The sequence below is a fragment of the Cajanus cajan genome, chromosome 2 (genome assembly GCF_000230855.2).
Source record: "Cajanus cajan strain Asha chromosome 2, NIPB_CcT2T_4, whole genome shotgun sequence".
NCBI classification, from domain to species: Eukaryota; Viridiplantae; Streptophyta; class Magnoliopsida; order Fabales; family Fabaceae; genus Cajanus; species Cajanus cajan.
In genome coordinates, this window is record NC_138518.1 from 64,227,969 (window position 1) to 64,247,275 (window position 19,307).

At 30.3% G+C, this 19,307-nt stretch overlaps 3 protein-coding genes across 3 annotated transcripts; 1 reads left to right on the plus strand and 2 right to left on the minus strand.

The window, feature by feature from the left end:
• The first annotated feature begins 3,711 nt into the window (after nt 1–3,711).
• On the plus strand, nt 3,712–5,202 carry LOC109804953 (costars family protein). Its single transcript, XM_020366879.3, has 2 exons — nt 3,712–3,871; nt 4,809–5,202. The coding sequence occupies exons 1-2, from the start codon at nt 3,791–3,793 to the stop codon at nt 4,992–4,994; spliced, it is 267 nt and encodes an 88-aa protein (XP_020222468.1). The 5' UTR covers nt 3,712–3,790; the 3' UTR covers nt 4,995–5,202.
• Nucleotides 5,203–5,415: 213 nt separating this feature from the next.
• Nucleotides 5,416–12,017, minus strand: LOC109804952 (KH domain-containing protein HEN4). Its single transcript, XM_083068686.1, has 7 exons — nt 11,297–12,017; nt 8,458–8,913; nt 8,061–8,333; nt 7,575–7,811; nt 7,414–7,496; nt 6,184–6,295; nt 5,416–5,907 (listed from the first exon to the last, which is right to left on the minus strand). The coding sequence occupies exons 1-7, from the start codon at nt 11,744–11,746 to the stop codon at nt 5,770–5,772; spliced, it is 1,749 nt and encodes a 582-aa protein (XP_082924812.1). The 5' UTR covers nt 11,747–12,017; the 3' UTR covers nt 5,416–5,769.
• A 3,184-nt stretch (nt 12,018–15,201) lies between these two features.
• Nucleotides 15,202–18,238, minus strand: LOC109805066 (Inositol monophosphatase family protein). The gene is made up of 3 exons (XM_020367015.3): nt 17,732–18,238; nt 16,184–16,580; nt 15,202–15,783 (listed from the first exon to the last, which is right to left on the minus strand). The coding sequence occupies exons 1-3, from the start codon at nt 18,131–18,133 to the stop codon at nt 15,383–15,385; spliced, it is 1,200 nt and encodes a 399-aa protein (XP_020222604.1). The 5' UTR covers nt 18,134–18,238; the 3' UTR covers nt 15,202–15,382.
• Between the last annotated feature and the right edge of the window lie 1,069 nt (nt 18,239–19,307).

Sequence of the window (19,307 nt, forward strand, 5' to 3'; positions counted from 1 at the left end):
AGTATTTTTTTGTGTTATATAAAGGAACAAATTCAACTACATAGAATAAAATAAAGTAAGTCAATTAAAGAGAACGAACAGAAAAATAAAACAAGTCAATAACACTATCATTTACATATTAGAGTTTCACAAAATAGGAGAATGGTATGAGAATAGTATTATATATGAGCAATGAACAATAGTGTAGTATTATTAGTAGAGAAAAAATGGAGAAGACAGGAGCATAGAAAAAAAAGATGAAAAACTCACTTGAAAATTCTTAAAACACTTGAAAAATCATTTCAAACAATCCTTCAAAATCCGATGGGTTTGGATGGGATTGTTTTATGAATCTGGTATTTATAGATAACACTAGAAAGTCTTTCAAAATCCCTCTCACACAACAATCCTTTAAAATCCTTAAATTTTTGAATACCAATGGATTGTTTTTAAGTTGTAAAAAATCTCAAATGAATACCAGTGGATTTTAATGGACTCTTTAAAAAATCCTGAAAATCCAGATTGAATACCACTGGATTGTTTTTAAGTGACATAAAATCCTAATTGAATACCAATGGACTTTTTTACTCAAAAAAAGTCTTTTAAAATCCTACGAAATCCTAAACCAATACACCCCCCTTATTTTATCATTGAGAAATGAAAGAAGACTTTCATCTCCAAATTTTGATATAAACATAATTCGCTTCTTTTTGGATGTAAAGCAATATCAAACTAAAATACTCAACAAACATTATCTCTCCCTAAAAATAAGGAGCTCCAATCGCACCTTCCGGTACACCTACCTTGTTTCGACTTCACTCTAGTTACTAGCCTTGCTTTTGACATCACCTTCCTTGTGGTTAAGGTAGTGATTTTAGGCATGGCCAACCCCCGTAGTGTGACAGGTGATGTGTGTACAAGGTCCAAGAACGAATTCACTACCATATAGTTGACCGATGATTATTAATGATCTTGACATCTTACATGCTAGTTGTAGCCTACTATCTAAATTGGAGAGTTGTAACCCTTTGACCCATCCAATGTAGCATAGGTGTTGCCCATGGCATAAGGAGCACGATGACTTGATGTCACCCTCACCTTCCTTTGGCTTATCATTGGTAGTTTGCTTAGGATTTCAAATTCAATGTTGACAACTAAACACAAAGGTTATTTCAAATAAAGTCTCGAATGAAAAATTTTGTTAGGAGAATAAATTCCACCAATTAACCATTTGTAAATTCAGTGAATACATTATACTAATAACATGGTTACGAAAAAAATAAATCGTAGTTGATTCTCAATTTTTTTTTTAATTTACACAACATATGTTCACTAGATTATGATTTTAGTCAATTATCATAATTTTTTGTTTTAGTTTAGTTTTTAAGTTTAAGAAGATTTATTTTGTTTTTATAAGTTTAAAAGATTTTACTTTGGTCTCTTAAAGTGTTTTTGTAAGACTAAATTGATCTCTTAAAAAATATAATTATTATTTTCTGAATTTTTCTTTAAATTTATAGAAAAATGACCAAAATATCTCTACTAGATTCTTTGCATTTATTTTTATTTTTTAAACATTTAAGGTAAAATAGAAAATGAATTTACTTCTCAATGGAACTTGTTAGATACACTACTGTATAGTTATAATTAATTTTAAAAGATTAAAATTAATTTTCAATTTCCTCAAATTTATAATTTTATATTTTTTTATTTGTAAGTAAAAAATTCCTAAGAATTTGATTTTGACTTATAAAATCTCCAAATTTTCATGGAAATTATCACAATATATATTATTTGAAAATACACTAACTTTATTAGTTTCATCACTTTTAGGTATGAAGCGTATGCTGACTTCATACAAGCAACTTATGAAAAATATTTTGGTTATTTTTCTTAATATTTTTTAAAACTTCTCAGACACTTTTCAAAATTATATTTTAATGCATATAACATCATTCTAATCTCAAAATGATATTTTATTATCTCTATAGCCTTTTCACCATACCACATTCATACAAGGGCAAAATCGTCCTTTTAATTACCTTTTTGAGCTTTATGTTACAAAAAAAAATTTAAATAACGATTTAGTAGATGTTGAGATTCTGATCGTCATTTCTAAGAACCAAATTTTAGTATTACTTTTAGAATTCTAACGAAAAAAATAATAAAACTTAATAATTAGAATTTCAGGGATGATACAAAAATGCTAGTTAAATTATATATTCTACAAAAGTTTTATCAAGTGAGTGGATGATAACTTAATAAATTTAAAATATTTTATCATATATTTTAATTAAAAATATTTTAAAATCTTATATTTAATATTTTTTATTGATATTAAATTAAATACATTAAATTATATATTTTAATGTAATATAGAAATGTGACAATGCAATACTCACATTTAGAAGAAAAATATATTTTAATCGGATAATATAGTTCTTGCATATTTCAAAAGGAGGAGATGTAATTTTATTTTAACAAGATTAAAAAAAATTAAATTATATATTTTAATATAAGAGGAAAATTAATATAATACTTATCTTTTAGAACATTTTTTTTCTTTTACACAATTTATGCTCAACTACTAAAATTGTTACATATAACTAGTACTTTAACAAGCATTGCATGGTCTAAATGTTTATGATATATAACTAAAATTTATAATAAATTATATATCTATACTATTAATAAAAATGAAATACATTTTTTTATATACATTTTGTTGACTGTGTTTACCTTTTGATTTCCAAACTATTCTTTCTCTCTCATACTTTTTTAATTTGATTTTTTTCTCTACTTTTTGTAATTTTATTTATCAAACTTCTCATACTCTTTAAATAACTATTTAAATCACTCATATTATTTAATTGTTAACTACCACACTTAGTTAACTCCAATTATTTATTTATTTAAAATACATAGAGGTACAAAGTTTTTTTTAATAGTACAAATAATATTATATTTAAATATATAAATTATATTATATTTCAAATTTGTATTAAAGAATATTTTTAAGCATATAAAATATAATTTATGTTTATAATAAATAATATATATTGCGACACAATATTTTTTAATTATTATTTTATTATAAAATATGAAATATTTGTTTAAAATCTAACATAATAAATACAAAATGAAATATATAAAAATTAAAAAAAAATCTGTAAAAAGTTTTATGTTTAAGAAAAACACCCACAGGGCATATTTTTTTTAAGAAAAATTACTAAAAATGCACAATATATATATAATATTAAATATTTTTATTATAAACAACAAAGAAGGAAAATATAATGTATTTTCATATATAATTTAAAAAATATAAATTGAATAAAATGAACTTTTATATTTAATTTTTACAAGCTATCCAAAACTATTAAAATTTGTAGCTAAATATGTTATTTTAGATAGCGAGTATCTTCTGTGATGTAAAAAAAAACAAAATTTTAATTTAAATATATTTTCAATTTCTTTAAATAAATATCGTTGTCTTATTTTAGTTTTTTAATATTTTTTTTTAATTTTTAGATCTTGTTATTTTTTAGTGTTATTTTCAGTCTTTATCACTAACTTTAACTAATTTAATACCAAGTTAAATCGGTCATCTTATAATTTATAATAGACGATAATATAAAAACTTTTACAGCGTGGTAAATGATAATAAAATAATATTAAAAAATTACAAGCCATGCATTTCTTTGACAAGGTACGAAATATAAATTGCTTATTGCTGTAGGAGAAGTGCGTCCGGGGAAGGATATTTTCTTGTTTTTTATTTTATTTTGGTGGTTCCGAAGATATTGTAACGATGAATGTTGAAGAAGAGGTTCAGCGCCTCACCCAAGAAATCAAGAGGCTTGGTGAGGCCCAAGAAGATGGTTCTTACAAGGTATAAATAACAAGACGACTCCTCTTGCTTTCTCTTCATTATTCAATCTTTTTTTTATTATTTATTTTTATTATGTTCCTGTGAATCTACATTTGTTTGCTTTATTCTTATAGATCTAGATCATGAGATCATTAATGGGATCTTGGGTCGTTAACAAACTCCGATCTTAACTTTGTTCACAGGAATTTTATTTTATCTTTTTATGCAACTCAGGATCTAGGCCTACCTCTCAAGTTTTGGGTTAAAAACTGAGGTGTCAATTCAATTTGAGTAACCCCAGAAGGAAGATCGTTCCTTTCCTAATGATTCCAAGCGCCTTGCAGTTTTTCATAGATTAAGATGAATGGAATGAAAAAGAACCATCCAATATTTAGAAGGAAAAGAAAGCCCTAATACCTGCTAACAATAAAATGAAACTTGAGCACCAACATATGCTGTACTAGTGAAATTTCATTGGGAACATTTTAAATTACCCATCCTTTTCAATGTAATGAAGCATTGAAGTAACACTAAACATCCTGTCAATATTTGGTGATCCAAAGCTTGCTCTTTAGATCTTCATCCAAGAGCATCACAAAAAATTAACTTTTGCTATGATGTTCATATTATTGAACATGGAAGCAAGCAAAATCCACTGCAGCACTGTAATCAAATGTGTTGGCAGGGGCATGAGATAGTTTGTTCTGTTTATAAGTATCAACATGCTGACAATTACTTTTGTAGGAAAATCCATTGATCAAATGGTGCATTTTATATTTTTCTTACAGATCTCCATTTAAAGTCATGGCAAGTAATGGTGAATATATTTGGCTGTTAATGAGCATCTGTGTGCAATTTGTAATTTTTATCTATAATTTTCAGCTGTAGTGTTTTTTGGCTGATCTTATACTCTAAAGAATAGCTTTTATTAAGATTAACAATGTCTTGTGTTGCGAAGGTTACGTTTGGAACACTGTTTAACGATGATGAATGCGCAAATATATTTGAAGCACTTGTTGGGACACTAAGAGCAGCGAAAAAGCGTAAAGTACTGAAATACGACGGTGAGCTACTGCTGCAAGGAGTCCATGATAATGTTGAAATCATTCTTAGTCCTGCCTCTGCTGCAGCAGCTGACAACTGATATACTGGTTGAGGACCAGAGAGTATCCTGTGAAAGTGAAACTTGAACCACCATCTCGTTTTTATGACCCGTGCAATATTATTCTGCATCATTGTGTAAAATATATGTGCGTGTGGAGACTTCAGTCATTTATCTCCTCTTATGGTAAAACCAGGATTTGTGGATTGTAATTTTTATGAAGTGATATTACACCTATTTTTATACATTATTTTTCCTTTTCCTCAAGTAAAAGTAATTTCCTTTATTTTATTCTCCTTACGATGTAGACCTTAAGCATCAAGAAATTTTTCATCTGATGTTAACATGCCTTTATTGCGCAACAGATTCTAGAAATAGAATCATGAAATAGAACCGCACCAGTAGTTGATACAAGACATGGCATACGTAACAGGGTAATATTCCAAAAAGGAACTGGTAAAAATATGCTATAACTGTAGAATTGAACTTGCTATTACTCGAGTATACCCAAAAAAATCAAATGATTATTGTTAAATCAGTACAATGACGTTCAGTGAACAACCTATGGGAAAATGTCTATCGCGACTCTTGTATGTCTATTGTCACCCACATTTAAATAACTTTGATCTAAAATAATCTATTTTGTTAGTTTTATGAAATTCAATTAAATAAGAGTGACAATGACACATCATAGTGACAGTAGACGCCAAGATTACTCTATAATGTACATGATTTTGGGTAGGATGAAAAACGATTTAAAAAATGGGAAAACTACTTGAAAATTAATGGGCCATCATCATCAGTGAGTTGGATATTGTCATGATGAACCAGTGAGAATAAACGCTTGCAGAAGGCTTTGCGCTGCTCGAGTTTCGTCAGGGGTGCCGGATATGACAATCGTCCTGTCACTTGTTCCAAGACGAGGTTCATGTACAATAACCTTGGCCCCTGATATCTGACAATGGAAACAAAAATTAAGTTAAAAAGAAGGATAATGCCAGATATCAAGTAATAAGTCCCATTGATCACCATAACAATGCCACATATCCAAACAAAAATACAGAAGCACGAGATAATGTAATACTTCGAAAATATCAAGTAATTTCGGCATCCTTGCTTAGTTCTTTTCTAGTAACAGACATGAACAAATAACTAATTATGGAATCATATTAGTAATCACATAAGCAAGTTCAAGAGTATTGTGTACATAAACTTAATCGAGATTGTTTACCTGTCTCAAGCGAGCCAGATTGCTACCATTTTCCCCATATACAGAGCCAATAACTTTATCAGGAACCACAATTTGCACAGTTGTGTTAGTAACAATGGCGGTTTTAATTCCACTGCAGACAAAAAGGAGTAATAATAAGAACTTATAACTCGACAATTTTTGACATCTTGTTATATATACTTGACTGACTATTTCCACCACTCATTCAGAAAACACTTTTCACTTCGGGTTTTTGGGCTCAGGGGAAGCCTCGGTGAAGATTTTAATGGGGATTACATATTGTTTGCTAATAAGAGACTCCTGGATACGAACCCAGGTTATGCAATTGTCACGGGGAAGTTAGTTAACTGAGTCAGCCAAGCCTTGCTGAAATTAGAAACCATGTCTTAGTAGCCTTAACCTTAAGACTTCACTGACTCACTCAATGCCAGGACCCCAAATAATAGCAGATAAACAATGATCCCGTAAAGGTCAATGTTGAATAAAACAAGATTTTCCACCAAACAGCAGAGTATGGGTAAAAAATAAATAATTCTGTAAGAAAATGTGACAATCAGTTTGGAATAAACAAGCAATGTCAAGCAAGCAGTAATGTGATTTGACTAGGGAATACGAAAAAAAATGCACATATGCAGATGCAGATATCCAAAGACAAAAGCCACTAAAGATTAAAGTTGAATAACTTTATGGATAGGAGCGAATAAAATAAATAGTTTTTTTTACCTGCTTGTTAATAGTGCGGAGGTGGGTATGAACGAAGGTACCCACAAATACCCCTAATTATTATATATATAAAGTAAATTGCTCCAATTTATTTTTAATATAAACAATTAAACATGTTTCAAAATATTTTTTTAATTATGTTTTATTTTCTCTATTTTTTTATAAATATTTTAACAAATATCATGGATACTTGTAAGTTGTAAATACCCACATATTTATACAATCCATGGATACAAGCATATGAAATGGATACAAGGTGGATTTTCATCCGACAGAACAAGTGGGGGGATTACTACTCGTGTTTGTCCCGCCCCATTATTATTCCTAGATCTGACCAAGTTACAGATGTCTTAAGCCACAAAAATCAACACTGGTTATACCAAATCATAAGTAGCAGTTCCAAGTTATCCAAATCTTAAATCTTTGATACTCTGACACTAAGAAAGCCTGAAGTTTGTTCCTCATGAAATCATTAAGCAAGTGTAATTTATTTTGCATATCACCAACCTGACAAGTTCTGAGCCACCTTTTCGAGAAGTCAATCCCCTGGCAACGTCATTGAAGCCTCTGGAATTTATCCCAGCCACTGTCTGCAATCAAATTTAATCATCAAATAAGGAAAACTTGGAAAGGAAAACCAGACAGAAGACACAGAGAAAGCAATATACCTGTGGTGCCCGTAATCCTGGCAAAGAATGTCGGTTGAGATTGTGAGAAACAGCAACAATTGGTTGGCCGCCAACGGGAAGGGGGTCCCTCAGTCTTCCAGGGGAACTGGTATCAGCTAGTACGGATGAAAGGCTCCTTGTTCCACCACTGTTTTGTGTACTAATAAAAAGATGATCTCGCAGTCTACCAGTTGCATTATGTAATGCACCTTGAACATTTAAAAACTGTCCGGATATCTGAGGGAAAAGTGAATAATTATTGTAATTAATAAATGCCTAAACATTATTGCAAGATTTTTCCTGATGACTTAAAAAAAAATATAATGAAGTAATGAACTACATATTCGAGAAGAGGAGGGGGGGGGGGGGGGGCGGGGTTGTTTCTGAATAGAAGCATAACCAAGTAAAAAAGCATAACAAAAAAATATAAAAAGCAGTCTTCAGCATCTTTTAATTGTAAATCAAAATAAAGAATCATCTCCATACCTGTACCATTTGATCATTATCTGATACACACTTTGGAACCTGATCATTCCCAATTATTCTTATGCTAGCCCCTGTGACTCTCCGCATTTCTGAGACTATTGCCCCTCCTTTCCCTAACAAACAACCCACATGGTTTGATGAGACTACAAGTCGTGCAGTAACATGTGTCTCCTTTTTTGACCCATCTAGCCCCTTCTCAACAGCAGCCTCAACTGACTTGGAGAAAACAAGATCAACAGCCTTCTGTGCTGGGGAATATCTTAATTCAGGATTCTGCCAAAAATGAAACCACCAGCAAAAGAAAAAATTAATAGAAATAGTACAATTAACAACATATATATACAGGAATACAAGACGTAGGACAGAAGTAAAAGCAAAAAAGATTACATTAACAAACCTCTGAAGCAGTAATAGTAACTAGTCGATCCTCGCACGCATCTACTGAAGGACCAAAACTTATAGTAGCCCCTGATTCATTCTGAAGAGCTTTTACAATACTGCCCCCCTTTCCAATTATGGCACCAACCCTATCATTGGAACAAAGAATTTTAAAGGTCACTTCCTGCTGAAATGCTTTTGGATCTGGGGTTGAAACTCTATCAACTTCAGCTGATAATTTAGGAGCTCCATAGGCATCGCCATTAGACCTATTAGATAATGCAGAGCTCCTTTGCTGATGATGATCTATATGCAGATTAGTTAAAGACTCAAGTGGAACTGAAAATGTTTCACGTTGAACCACTTCATGATGTCTGCTTCCCATCATCTTTGTTCTATCAGGTGGAGGACAATCTTGAAGCCGATGGGAGACAGCAACAAGGGCCTTCTTTACAGATGTCAGCTGGCCTTCGATCTGACACAATTCCAAAAGATCCTTTCTTAGCATTTAAAAAAGTAACAGCACAAATAAATTGATGTCCATTTACCATATTCACATGTCTCTTAATCAGTGAGTTGGAAAATGTTCCCAACCTTTAGCATGAAATTGCAGCCTTTTCTTACATTGCATCCAAGGTCAGTCAAAGGCAAAAGGTTCCCTAAGAGTGGGTTTAAGGTTAGTTGAAAATCCCAACCCAACCCAAGTTGGGTTGATGGATTGACATATCAACCCATTAAAAAAAGTATAAACCATTTTCATTTTATGTCTTAATTTTTCTTCAAATTTTATGATCAAATATAAATAAAAGTGAGAAAAAATGTTAAAAAAACTAGTAATTAGTCAAATAATTCAAATGTTCAATAGGGACATGTACTTAAAAAGTTCATCAACAACATTCAAATAAGTCTACAATACAACTACAAATAAGCCTATCAACAACAAAAAAATAAGTACAAAATAAATCACAAACAAGTTTTAATAAGAAAATAAACTACAAATAAAAATCATAAGTTAATGTGAATAGGTAAAAGTCATGAGAAAAAAAATAATCAACCCAACAAACCAACCCAACAAACCAACCCAACCCAACCCATCATTTAACCCATTGGGTTGGCGGGTTGTGTGATTGAGTTATGTGAGTTGGAGGATCGAAAAGAGTAACCCAACCCGTTTGGGCAGGCTATGTGGTCAACTCATTGATTTGAACTCATTTTGATACCCCTAACTTGATATTAGGCTATAGATATAGCTTACATCCATATCCATGGAGCATCAAAGCCATATCAGGCAATTTATTTTTAAACAAAAGGCAAAAAAAGAAATATTTAGTACATATCAAATGTCTATCAACATTGGATACTTGTAAGACATTTTAGGAGCATTTGAGCTTCATAGGGCCCAAGCTAACACGATACAGAATTTTCCTTTAAGCAATGATTCTATGATGACCAACCCAACCATTGTTACCACATCACATAGCTGGATGACACGTGAACTACCAGATGCATACAAACAACAAATTATCAGGCAGCTAACTGTCTACAACACCAGATGCATTGCATACAAACAAGAAATTATCAGTCAGCAAACTGTCTACTCATTCCATTACTTGCTTTTACAGCATGATCTGTTTAGACTCAAGATTTTGTTGGAAAACCTCCACAGTTACCATGCTATGCTTTCCCATTTGACCACACTAATCAACGTGACCATTTTCTATTTCTCAATTCTCATAAATTCATTAGCAAAAAAAGCAGGGAAGGAGAGTACAGCAAGGGAAGAACCTTTCATTAACTGGTGCTATTTCTTCAAAAACCTTTCAATTCTATTTACTAAATTGTCAATACTCAATAAGTTTACATTATCAACCAATCAAAAATCATCTTTAGTGTGCTTTTAAGGTGATTATTACAACAGTCTACAAACTTACAAATAGTGTTATCAAATGCGGATTGTGAAAAATGGTGGAAAGCCAATAACCTGCTATATATTACAGCGGATAGCATATCAGACAAAATAGCAGAAGTTGCATAACAGTAATATACGGAATATATCAATTATATATGTATAAAAATGTATGTTTTATGCAATTTCTTTTATAAATAAAATGCATAAAAATTGGCATAATATTTTTCTCAAAAGTTCAATTAGTTGGAGACTCAGCAGAGATGACTATAAGATGTAGGATACATGCTGCAAACATAACACCATACCGGCCACTATAGCCAACAAAGTTATGATAGCAGATTCAAGGAATTTTTCCATAGAATAGTGTTATTTTGCCACTAAAGCGGCAATTTAATAACGCAACTTACAATTTATACCAATTTGTAATTGGATGACGCAGTTAAAAATCTATACTTGGTGTATATTTATTTATTCAATAATTAATAACTGTAGGAGTTCAACGTCCATTCCATCCATTTTTTTTATTGGTGTACATTAATCGCACTAATGTTAGAACATCAACCTCATGCTTATTTCTGCTACCTACCACAACCGATAGGCGACCCTAGTGGTTCCATTCCATCCATTCAAAGAGAAAAATAGATCAGATATACATCCATCCATTAAATAAATCATAGTTAATATACTCAGCCAATTTACTCAATAATTCTCCAGCAAAACGAATTAACTACTCAACATCCAATCCAAATCAAAGGGCATTTCGTTGAACCCAAAAAAACACACATTACAAAGCACTATGCCACATTTTCTGTCTTTTCGTGATTTTGTAAGTTTAGACTTTGGAAACCAATCACACACTAAAACACAGTCCAATAGTAGAAATCCAAGCTGTGATGCAAAAAGACGCCAAAAACAATTTAATTAAACAAAAAATAAAAATCTAAGTGACCTCAATGATTTCATCGGAGGGAGCAGTGCAGGCCGGCAGAGCATCGTTCAAAACCCTAATCTTACATCCGGTGTCCATCCTGATCTTCTCCACAACCTTCCCACCCTTGCCGATGACGGCGCCGACCTGCGAAGTGTCAGCGAGCAGCCGGCAAGAGACAACGCGGTCGCCAACCTCAGTGCCGGTGGTCTCAGCAGCGACGTCGATGACGCGGTCGAAGACCTTGAGCAGCGCCTCCTGCGCCCTGGAGAGCTCGGCGTGGTTGGCGGCGGCAGGGGCGGTGACGAGGATGACACGGTCGGGGGAGTCCGGCGGCGCGTCGACAATTCGGATCCTGGCACCGGTGGCCTCCTGCAGCGTCTTGATGAGGACGCCGGACTTCCCGATGATGGCCCCCACGCGGGACGCGTGGCAGAGCAGACGGAACGCCACGTGGCTGGGACTGGCCATTGAAGTGCTTCTTCTTCTTCAGAGGAAGAACAGTTTTTTTTATGTAAATAATTAAATATAAATATAAATAGAGTGATACTGATACACATACACCACTCTGGCCACTAATTGTACATGCACGCTGCTCCACCTTTCTCTATATTTTATTTTATTTAAATATTTTGTTTTCTTTTTGTTCTGCAACCATCACATGACAGTTGCAGAGAAGAGGGAAACAAAATCCTTTGATGTCCAGAACAATAGGAAATGATGGTTTTAGATTTTCTACTTTTCAACCTTTATTTATTTATACCATTATCTTTGTTTAAAACATTAGGTCATCTCACCAACCAAACATTACTCCAGTTTATATATTTCAACCTTCCAAAAATAAACAAGGCTAAATCAAACTATATACACTAACAGGATATAACTAAAATCAATAAACTATTAATAGAAATTAATTATTCTATATGATATTATTTCCAGTGACTGAGAGAAGACTTCATCATCAAAAGATTCCACCAGTGATCAGTTGAGACTTTTTAATCTTTGTCTAACATGTCTAAGCTATTATATAGTTGTTTTGTTATGTCTAATTTGTTATCTATTGTTTTTAATAATTTGGACTTAAAATTATCTCTAGATGTATTATATCTAATGTAATTCACTTATCTATATGATATCTTTACTTAAATCAGGATTATCTTCATGATAATTTATTTTTATATACACTAGATTCAAAATTAAAATAAATATTTTGTCAATCAATTGATAGACAAATAAAAAAATAAGTCAGTCAATTTATTTATGATTAAGGATGAGATGAAATCGACTTAAAATATATAAATCAATTTTTTTTTATAAAATTAAAATTAAGTTTAATTTATTATTTATAATAATTTTTTATAGATTTGATTTCATTTTTTTTTAAATTAAGTTTGATCTATTATTTTAAAATATATTTTACATTAATAAAGTGAATTCTATATAAGCTAACAAAATTTATTTTTAAATATGTGTAAGTCTATTTTTAATGTGTGATAAAAAAAATAGTTTATTTTATTACTAATAAAATTTGAAGTTTAAAATAAAAATAGAAACTAAAGGAAGAAGGATAACTCATGTATATTCATGTACAATAACGTACTATCTATGATGAAAGAAAATAAATTTATCCAATAAAATATTTTTATATTTTATTTAAAATATTTTAAATAATCAAACATGAAGATAAATGAAATAAGTAGGTAAAAATGTTACTATAAGAATTTTTATATTTGATTTCTTGATTTCATACAGATAAAGAACGTAAAATATTTAAGTGTAGTAAAAATATAAAACAAATATTAATAATATGATTTTATGTATTATAATTTATTTATTTTATTATATTGTTAATAATATAATATGCATATTATGTTTTATCATGTATAAATAAATATGCTGACTTATAAAGTATAATAGGTTTTTCTATAAACTTAAACTCTACTTTTAAAAAAAAATATGTATGCCATTTTTATTAAATAAGTAAAGTTACACTATACTTTAAATATGTCAAGTCAGTTTGACATATTTTCATGACTACTTGTGATACATAAGTTGGTGGGTCTTCAACTTAATAAGAAAGTATACAATCTCATAATCTCAAGTTTTACAAAGGCAAAGAGATTATAAATACGAAGTGGATTAGTTGATATCACAAACTATAAGCATAAAGTAAATAATAATCACATCTCCTAAAAAGAGAACATAATCAATCTATTATTTGGTAACTATACCTACCATCAATATTCTTTGTATAACAGTTATGTTATATAGGTAAACTTAATTTTTATAGAAAAAACTATAATATAAATCTAAGAATTGTTCTCTCTTAAGTTTTTTAGAAGAATCCTACATTCTTATAAAAAAAATCAGTTATTTGTAACAAAATCTTCCTTAACTCATCAATCTCTAGGAATTGTAGTGTTGTTCATCACATTCCTTATCTAATTCCTCCTCCTCCTTCTTTTATTTTATTTTTTTTTAATTTTATATATTTTTACTTTTTTTATCCAATTTTCATTGACCTCTTTATTTAAAATTGATGCTAATTGATTTATTATGTTTCTCATCTTTCATCAAATTCTCTCTTAATAAGATTGTAGAAGATGTATTTATACACCATATAACTCTTGTATACTTTGACATTATTCTCTTTTTAAACATTAATTAATTACATGAGAAACATGAAAAGAGAGATAGTTAATTTAAAAATTATTAAGGGTAAATTTTAAAAAGTAGTTTAAATTATTAAAAAAATTAATATTATTAACTAAATTAATTAATTTTCCTAAACAATATAACTTCATTGAAAGGGTTGCAATAAATCTCCTTTATTCCCCTCTCCTCACCTCTTTTATTTATTTATTTATTCAATTATATTAAAGGGATTTATTCTATATGAAGACAGAATAGGCTAAGAAACTATATTACTACAATCCTTTCAACTAAATTAACAGTTAATTAGGAAAATTGATTAATTTAGTTAATAACATTAAATTTATCAATAATTTGAACAATTTTTATAAAATTTTCTTTAACATTTCTTGAATCAATCTTCCTTATTTTCCACCTTATTACTTCTCACGTGATTAATGTTTAGAAAGATAATAATGTTAAAATAGATGAGAATTATGATGTACGAACATGCTTAGATAAAATTTAGAAGGACTTTTAATTTTTATATTAAAAAATACTTTCTATTTTCAATAAAAAAAAAACTCTCAAAAGTTTTATAGATTATATCAAAATAGACATTATGTGTACATCTTCTCCAATCCAATCATATTAAGAGAGTGAAGTTTCATTCATTAATTTCAAATATTTATTATTTTTGAAAATTACTAATTAAATAAAGGTCTTTTAGAAAAAAAAAGTAAATCTTTTTTAACATATTGTTTGACTGGAAAAAAAATGAAGAAAAGAAGATATTTTTTTTTTCATTTTTTAAGAGAAGAGGGGAATAGAGGAGGAACAAAACTTCTCCTGGTCTAATTTTAGATCACAGGAGGAATTTGGAGGGGACGTAACACATAGACTATTGTTTTAGGAAAGGCCTAAAATACAAAATAGACAAGCTTTAACATTGTAATGAGTTATAAAACTTATATCAGAAGTTTCAGAACAAAATTACTTACATCTTTATCGGTGCTTGTGACATAAAATATTAAATATCAAAAAAGGTCATATCAGTATTTTTGGGAAAAGAGTTCTTAATAACAAATTTATTACTATTAGAACTTAAAAAAAAAAAAGAATATCAGAGCTATAAACCATCTATATCAGAGCACAAGATTTTTCATATATACGGATTAAAGGAACATTTGCAAAGGTTTTTCAAAAACTTGATTCAGAACAAAGATTGATTGAGCTGAAAAGAATATGAACTTTTATAAGAGCAAAAACATTTGTATCCCTTTTCATATACAATCTTATTGAAAGAGAATTTTTATTTATGAGAGCATGAGTTTGATCAGAGAATTAAAGCTATATTAACACAATGGATAAAGCAGTACATACAACACAAGTGAAGAACACTGGAACAATTAGTCAGGCACCATGAAGGTTGAAGCATTGAATATTCAAAATTTTGCATGCATGATGTACACAGCATCAAACCTCATAACCAGGATTAACTTTTTGTTGGATATCCCCATAACTTTCTAACTCTTCCATGTCTTCCAAGCTCCCCATAAAGAGAGGGAGTCTTTGGTGCAGTTTAACTGGTTGAAGGGAAAGAATTCTATTTTTGCCATCAGACCCTCTCCCACCAGCCTGCTCTACAATGAAACTAAGAGGGTTTGCTTCATAAACAAGACGAAGATGGTCCCTTGGGTTCATTGCCACACCCCCATACAACAAAGTTCTGTGGAGATCAGCCACCAGAGAACATATATACCTGGCCGAGTACTTCTTGGGGTATCTACCTTTTCCTTGTCTAACAGTGTCTATATATTGTCTTAAACCTTCAGGCCAGTCAAAATATCGCGCATCATTTACAGAATAAATTTGCCCTGATCACATAAGAGAGATGTCAACATCATAAACCACAACTATATACATTCAGAAGTAAGTTAACAATGACAATAACCACTGTAAGATGCTTCCTATCTTAGGTAATTATATACTATAAAGATATGAGACATAATGTATCTACCAAATTAGTTAGGTTAATATTAGAGTTGCAAACATTTAAATTAGAATAAATAATACATATATTGACAGTGTAAAGTCTTTTTTACACATTGATCTAATCATAAATTACAAAGTATGATGGCTTTGTTGACTTTTATAATAATTATCTTAAAAGTCATAAAAAGATGAGTTCTGATTGATAATTTTGAAACTTTATGATAGTGCATGGCTATTAAACTTTTCAAATTATGTATGGAAAAAGTAAAGCGCGCATTTTACCATGGGGGGGAATTTTAATGCTTGGATTTGTGAGAACAAAGTCTCCGGTAGAATGATCAAGAGTGAATGCTTGTGTTCCTGAACCAAAGGTGATGCAGAGTATAGTTGCAGAAGAATAGAGAACATAGGCAGCAGCAATCAGCTTACTTCCACTCTGGAGTGAATTCAGAGTAGCCTTCTCCTCAGTGGGTAGATTATCTAGTTCCTCAAGGCGCTTATAAATACCAAAAATTGTACCCGTTGGAATTGATGCATCAATATTTCGAGAACCATCTAGGGGATCTGTTACTACCACGTATGGACCATCGTCTCTTATCCAAGTTGGTTCATCATTTTCTTCTGAAGCCATGACAGCAACTTTACCGGATTTTTGGAGTGATGACAAGATGATTTCATTCTGCAATGATGCACAATGGGGAAAATTGATTAATAAGATACTCTTTTCCAGTAATATTTATGGGGGATCCTGTTAATAAAGGAAATCATATAGCCCTTTACCAGAAATAATGGCAAGAAGGAACTTACATAGGAGCATTCAACATTCAAGACTAGTTATGGTAAATCAGTATCGATTTTAAAAATAAGACCAATTCTGATATGCGGTGAATATTAGTCTAACAATTAATCCATGTGATGTGACAACTCTCATAGAACTGTTTGTCACAATGGCAATATAGGTTTTATTTCCTTCAGGACAACACAATCTAAAAGATTCTTATGACTTATGCCAAGTAAAATTAGAGGTTTAAAGGAATTTAAGGGTCGTTTATGTAGGCTTCTCTAAAATAACTTTTATGAAGAAAAAAAATTAAAATAAACTTTTCTATAAGTTAAAACTAATTTATATACAAGTTAAAAATAATATTTTGAAGGAGCTAATAAAAGAAAATTTCTATAAATTAACTATGCATAAACTAATTTCAGCATATGAAAAAACTTATTTCATTTTTCTTCCTATTTTTCTCTCCTAAAAATACTTATGGAGAAGTTTACCCTAAGTAGAATCACCATCAACAGTCAAAAGAAAGGTTGTTTTGTATACCCGTTTCATGTATTGATATTTAGTTGCCAGTCCCATGTTGTTGCTCTACAACTTAATTTAGATATAGGGGCCAAAATTATATCAATTTTCTCAGTGGTTCATGTTCAACAAATCCACATGGCAATAGGCATGAGATAACACACTCAAATTCCCAATTGGCAATAGTATATATAGAAACAAAGATGGTAGAAGATCATGCTGTTTGCATCTCAATTTAGAATGAATTCCCCAAAAGATGAAATGCAAATTGGTGACCATTCCATCCTTTTTTTTTATTCCCACCCATCACACATGAGAAGAAAGGAGGAGAAAATAACACTCAATTTGAGCACACATCCTTTTTCTCTTCTCTCATTCACAGCACACGATATTCCATCCCAATTGAGCACTCACTTACAATTGCACAGTGTAAAGCACTTTCCACCAAGACAATTCATCACACATGAAAGGGAATGAGGAGAAAACAACACTCAATTTTAGTAATTTCAAAAGGAAAAAAAAAATACCGAGACAATATCAAGAGGCTTAGGAGCATCCCTATCGGAACCAACAGATGCAAGACCAGTTTGTTTGCCAAGGCTGTAATTGAAAGGAGAAGCCACAAGAGCTGCAATTCTCTTGCAAGCATACTGTATGTGATCAAGCAACACCACCAAATCATCTTTCACATTCATTCCTTCCTTTCCCACATACTCTATAAATGTGACAAACCCATCATCACTTGCAGAAGATGAAGAAGAACCACCCAAGGCCCTTAGGGGTCTCAGCCCAAACCCAGAAACTGAAGCCATTCTTAGTCTGCAGAAAGGGGTCCCTAAGGAGCAAAGTCGAGATTTTGATGGAAAAGTTTGAAGCTTTGGCCTGAAGCTCACGAGTTGATAGAATGGTGGTGTGGCAGCTGACTGCATAATGTGAAAAGTTATCCAATGGATTTGATCAGAATGTTTTCATTTCAGACAATTTCAGTGGCAGATACTTCAAGCACTTTGAAACAGCTTAAGATGTTTCTTTCTATCTTCGAAAATAATAATGATAATAATTAACGACAATAATACAAGAATAGCTTTTTAATATTTATGTTTTGCAGTAAAAAAAAAATTGAACAAAAAAAAACTTTTTATGCTTTTATTTTTTAGTAATTGAGCACGTGTACTTTTAGTTTTATTATTTGAATATTAAATTTTAATACGATATGACATTTGGTGTAAAAAAAAAATACGATATAACATTTTAGTAAAGTCTCTCGTTTTAATTTTTATTTATTTATCTATAAGACTCAAAATTTTATTTAAGAAAATTGAGCATATTTCATTCGAATTCAAGTAATGTCGATTTTGGCATATATACTCTATCAAAAAGGATAATATCAACTTTTTTATATATATAAATAAAACATAAAAATAAAGTAGTTGGTTGGTGCAACGCTGCCAAACTTTTCCCATCCTATCTTTTGGCTGATGCATAATTTTTTATTTTACTTTTTTATTTAATATAGTCAAATTTTATATTTACTCATCACTGTATTACTTAGTATAAAATGTTATGAATCAATTAGATTTTTTTTTTGAATTTGAGGTATATAATAATATAAATATGTTAAGACTTTTTTATTTTAAAAAATCTTATGTTATTCAATCAAAATTTTATTTTAATATAAATTTTTTTGTAGTGTTTAAACAAAACAATCAACATTTTTTTAAAGACTATACAAAAATATTTGCTGATATTCAATTAATTTTTTTTATTGAAAAAGTCTTCTAATATTGAAAAACATATAAGATTTTCGATAATTTTTTTAACATTAATTTGTAAGAATTTTTAGTAAAATTTATACATATATACTGATTCAATAAATTTAAACTCTTGATATTTTATGTAATTTATTTTGTTTTATTTATTTCTACTTTCTCTTTTGTTCTATTTCTTTATACTAGCACATAAAGGATACTTTGTGTTTTCATGAATTATTTTTTAAGAATAATAAATAATAAAATTATATAATAATAGATAATTATTAAAAATATGGGCAGTTGGGGAGTAAACTTTATAAAGAAAAATAATAAGAAATTTGTAATTTGTAAA